General features: G+C 43.2%; 1 protein-coding gene across 1 annotated transcript in view; it reads right to left on the bottom strand.

Annotated features, from left to right (window-relative positions):
- Positions 1-1384: 1384 nt before the first annotated feature.
- The window catches only part of kcnq3 (potassium voltage-gated channel, KQT-like subfamily, member 3), a 25540-nt gene continuing 21480 nt past the window's right edge, over positions 1385-5444 (bottom strand). Inside the window, exons 13-14 of the mRNA XM_034888535.1 lie at positions 4580-4667; positions 1385-3375 (exon numbers count right to left, since the gene is read on the bottom strand). Of these exons, the coding sequence (XP_034744426.1) occupies positions 2686-3375; positions 4580-4667 (778 nt within the window). The 3' untranslated portion in view covers positions 1385-2685. The remainder of the gene's footprint in view (positions 3376-4579; positions 4668-5444) is intronic.

Below are 5444 nucleotides of genomic sequence, written 5' to 3'. Positions count from 1 at the left end.
AGGTTATCTTCTAGTAAGGTTATGTTCTAGGAAGGTTATCTTCTAGTAAGGTTATGTTCTAGGAAGGTTATCTTCTAGGAAGGTAAATATGCTTCTGAGCTGAAAATGTCCCCGGATTGAGTTAAAGCCTGGTGTGGAAGCCCCTCTTTAAAAATCCCCTGACTCTGAAGGTGCTTTAACATGCTTTAAGTAATAATCCATGTGTGTAGATATACTTGGTTGTCGGATGTTACATTCAGTATCGTTGTGGCCCTAAATCTAAAGCACTGAACGCTGTCTAGGCCGATATGTGGTCGTCTGTAAAGCTTGTTTTTGTCGCAGTAAGTGGTGCTCAGGCTCGTCCCGTCTCCATGTCTGTACAATTAGAGACGTCGACCTTCGCATATATATATATATATATATAATAAACAATATGTGCAATATGTCCGAAAAGAAGCAGATGCTTTAAATTTTTCCTATCCCTTATTTTAATTTTAACTTTCAAACTCAAATCATTATTTTGTTTTTTATTTTTTACATGTGGCCCTAATCATCTTCCGTATTTATATCTCATGCACCATACTGAATTTATATTATCTTTGCAGTAGAAATTCCCCCAAAAAATCTGATGTGGTTCATTTTCTAGTCGTTGTTCTGGGCCAAATCTGGGATATTTCTTTAAATGCAGATTCTATAATTTGGGTTACTTGTACGCAAGTGCCAGGTGCCAGAACTCTGTAATAATCAGTAGTATATTGTTTAATTCAAAATGTTTCCTTTGAGTTAGTGTTTTGTTTAACATAGCATGAATCATTGGATCCTTTTAAGAAGATTACCTTGTGTCCCCAAAACAACGACTCAACCCGATTATGAAAGTGATTGGCGATTAATTTATCGTTGACAACTAATCGATTAATCCTTTTTGAGCCGCGATGAACTGAAATCAGCAGTCCAGATGTTCAGAAACCTCTTTAAACCCAAAACAGTCTGTATCCCTGAATTTATGTGCCAAAAAAGCAGCAGAGTGAGATTTAGTGTTTTCAAATCCTTTTGAATTCTTTTAACCCTTGTGTTGCACTTTACGTTGAAAAAAGTGACAAATATTGAAGAAAAAAATACAACAAAAAAAAATTGGAAAAAAACCTACAAAAAACGCTGAATTAGGGACAAAAAAAAATCGTAAAAAGTGACATTAACATCAAAGACATTGGAAAAAGTGACAAAGAAATTGTTAAACAAATTGACTAAAACGTACTAAAAAAAAAGTCCAAAAAGTGACAAAAAACAGGAATAAAATTGACAAAAACGTTGAGAAAAGTGTAGAAAAAGATCAACAAAACCCAGAAAAACACAAAGTTGCAGGTCAACGGGAAGACAACACGAGGGTTAAAAACATATTTTTTTCCAACTGTAAAAGGTTGCTATGCATAAAGTGGTGACAACTACTTAGCTTAACTAGTAAACTCAAGAGCACAGTGTTGTGAAAACAAAAATATCCGAAAAACAAGGATCAGAAATTCGGCTTTCTGGACAGAAGTGACCCTCAAGCCACGATTTTGACAGCACAACGTGAGAAAAGCAACAAAGAAATGGTGAACCCGACTGTCAGCAAATTACTAATGTTTTTGTTACACAAGTCCCTCTTTCTTTCTCTCTTATTCTCACACACACACACACACACACACACACACACACATACACACACACACACACACACACACACACACAAACACACATACACGTCTCACTATCTTTGTGGGGACCCATCACTGACATAATGCATTCCCTAGCCCCTTACCGTAACTTTAACCATCATAACTAAATATCTAACTTTAAGCCTTACCCTCACCCTAACCATGACTTAGTTCTAACCCTGATCCTAAAACCAGGTCTTAACCCTCAAACAGACCTTTAAAGTTATAGGGTCCAGCATTTTGGCCCCAAAGAGCTGTCCGGACCCCACAAGCAGTAGGTCCGGCATTTGGACCCCACAAATGTAGTTAAACGACACACACACACACACACACACACACACACACACACACACACACAATAAACACAGATGGGAAACGATTGGCTCCGTTATCGCCCTCTAACCGCGCTGCCCCTCGGATGGCACATTATCATGCAAACCATGCAAAAAAAAACTAAAAAATGTATTCATATAAAAAAATAAGTGTTACAAAATGGCATAGCAAGTAAATATATATATATATATATATATATCCATTCAATCGCTTTCTCCGTTTCCTGATATCCTGAACGTTGCAGTGTCTACACTAGAAATCGCATGCGTCACATGCAGTGCGGTTGGCTTTGCAGCAGTAAAGCTTTTGGGTGTATATAAGGACGTGTGTTAATGTTCTTTTTTGTCTTTTTTTAGCTAGGTTTTTTTTTTTTTAGGAGAGCGCTGTACAGAGTTTTACTTTACAAACTATTGTGTTTTCCCATTTTTTTTTATCTTCTCTTTTTCTCGACGCCGTGGCGGTCTGTCTGGGCGGCGGCGGCGGCGGCCGGTGAACGAGATCGGCGTCGGCCCTCCGACCGTCGTCATCGTCGACGACGACATCGCCGCTTGTGATCTCGCGGCATAAAGGTGGATTAGAGCCACCGCTCTTCCGTCGGTGTGGCTTTGACCCAAACTGGTTTGGGTTTAGAGGCATGGGTTGGATTCAAGGTCCGCGGGAGTTGTGGACTTTCCGCCTCTCAGGGCGGCGTGTTCCACACGGCGTCGCCGAAGCCCTCCCCCGTGGAGGAGAGCGGCAGGGGCCCCCCGCTGGGCGTGAACGGGTCCGTGTCCGTGTCCGTCTCCTCCTCCGCGAGGTAGCTGGGTCTGGGTCTCGAGGAGCCGGCGGCCCCGGGCGCCGCCCCGGCGGCCCCGCCGATCGAAAAGTCCCCGCCCTCCTCCCGCTCCACGGAGATGCTGAACCCGCTCAGCGAGCGCTCCAGCTCCTCGTGGTTCACCGACAGCAGGGAGAGCGGCGAGTCGCCCCCCCGACACCCCCCCGTGGTCCTGCCCGGCCCCGCCGACAAGTCCTGCAGCGAGCTGATGGGCAACACCGTGGGGCGTTCGGCGTACGTGGGGACGGCGGCCGTCGGGCGGCGCTGGTGGAGCTGCAACGTCGGCGGGGGGTGATGGTCTGAAAGTCCCCGACCACCGGCCAACCGGACCCCCTCGGCGCTCGGTCCTCGCCCCCCCCTGACAGGCACCTGGTACGCCATGTGCGGGAACGCCTCGGCGTAGTTGAAGTAGACCCGGCGGACCTCGCCGTTGGGCGCTGCGCCGCAGGCCTCCAGGGTCATGCGGGCGGCGCCGGCGGAGTCCACCTGCAGGTGCTCCGTGTGCTGAATGTGCATGTCCACCAGGAAGTCCAACTTCTTCTCCATGTCCTCCACCTGAGACAGAGACACATTCAGAGGTGGAGTACATTTACTACTGCACTGTACTGTAAGTCCAAATGTTGAGGTGTCAGAATCAGAAATACTTTAATAATCCCCGAAGGGAAACTCTGTGTTACAGTTGCCAGAATGCATAAATATCAGAGTAGAAATATTAATAAAGAAATATGTGGATAAGTACAGTATTCACATAATAGGGAGTTGTAATGGACATGAACATATAGTAATATATAATATATAATATATATAGCAGCAGCAAAGTGATTGCACACATTTTAAGCCGGTGTTGTTGCACAAAACAGATAATATTGTGTAGTTTCAGACTACACTGTCCGCTCTGCACATGTGCAGATGATGTCATGATGATGTCATGATGTACGAGGATTTACGACACTGCACGATCCACAGTAGCGGTCTGCCGTTAGCCTCCAGCGGAAAGCTAACGACGTTTGTTAAGCTAACAGCTAATCCGGCTAACCGCTAGCTGACCTAAAATTACGTTGCTCAAACTAAACGGCGGGAAAAGCAGCTGCAGCATAATTAAGACTTTACAGTAATAATAAAGACAAGTAGTGAGTGATTGTGTTTTAAATGAGCACAAGTAAAGTAGACCTGATGTAACAGCTGTTAGATATTTTAAGTTATTTTAAGTTTTGAGGGTCTTTTACATGCTGTCTCAGCTAGCGGTTAGCCGAATTAGCTGTTAGCTAAGCTAATGTTAGCTTTCCGGTGGAGGCGACCAGACTTTCTTTAACTGTCTACATGGGTCGTAAATACGCGTTCATCATGACATCATCATGACATCATCATGACATCATCTGCACATGGGCAGAAGGGATCGTGTACCGACACTCACTAACTGTGTGTGTGTGTGTGTGTGTGTGTGTGCGTGTGTGTGTGTCCGACACTTAGAGGGAGGAGTCACAAAGTTGACCTCCACAGGCTGGATGGACTTCCTGTGGCGCTCTGTGGTGCATTGTGGGAGAATGAGTCTTGCACTAAAAAAATATATAAATATATATAATAATATAAATAATATATAAATAAATGCTGGTGTGACCAAGTTCCACGGCCAGTCGTAGGCTTTAAAAATAGGATATGAAGCAGCATCATGTGCATCCGCATTTGACGAAGTTGCCTACATTTCACCTGAAATGTTGGAAACTCAGATTATTGATGTTTTTGCAGTTGTGATCCTCACCTGTCTCTCCACCCGGACAAATCTACCCATCATGCTTTGGTCTTCGGTGTCTGGCATGGAGGCAGCTTTGGCTAGGTAGGTCTCATGCCTGCAACACAGGGACACTGAGTGGACATGGACTGCAGAGACATTTGATCGGGGGACATAAACTACAGATTCACCCGCGCAGAGCAACTGCTTTAGAAATAAAGAGTTCCTTTTACTTCAACATGGTTTTCCATGTTTTTGTGTTTAACCCTTGTGTTGTCTTCCTGCACGTGTCCTCCATTTTGGGTTGCCTTTTTTTGAAGCACGTAGCCTATAAATTATCCCTCCGTTCTGTGCTAAATCTTCTTAGCCCACTTTTAACCGCTAGTTTTTTTGGGAAACTGGGTTGAAAACAAACCACTGTATAAGACTGTGTCTTATATAGAAACTTTAAAATGGGTCAAATTTGACCCGAGGACAACTGTCTTTGAAACTGGTCCATGTATTAGTATGTATAGCTGCAACGATTAATAGATTAATCGATTAGTTGTCAACTCTTAACGTTTGTGTTGTTGATTTCCTGTCAACCATGATAAAAACAAAACATTTTGGTCATTTTTTTCAACATTATTATCACTTTTTCTGACATTTTTGTTACTTTCTTCTGACATTTTTGTTACTTTCTTCTGACATTTTTGTTACATTTTTCGACATTTTTGTCACTTTGTCAAACATTTTTGTCACTTTTTCTGACATTTTTGTCACTATTCTGACATTTTTGTTACTTTTTGTGACATTTTTGTCACTTTGTCAAACATTATTGTCACTTTTTCTGACATTTTTGTCACTTTTTCTGACATTTTTGTCACTATTCTGACATTTTTGTTCCTTTTCCGAA

The sequence above is a fragment of the Etheostoma cragini genome, chromosome 12 (genome assembly GCF_013103735.1).
Source record: "Etheostoma cragini isolate CJK2018 chromosome 12, CSU_Ecrag_1.0, whole genome shotgun sequence".
NCBI lineage: Eukaryota > Metazoa > Chordata > Actinopteri > Perciformes > Percidae > Etheostoma > Etheostoma cragini.
The sequence above is the reverse complement of the archived record's forward strand: the minus strand, read 5'-3'. Positions and strand labels throughout refer to the sequence as shown.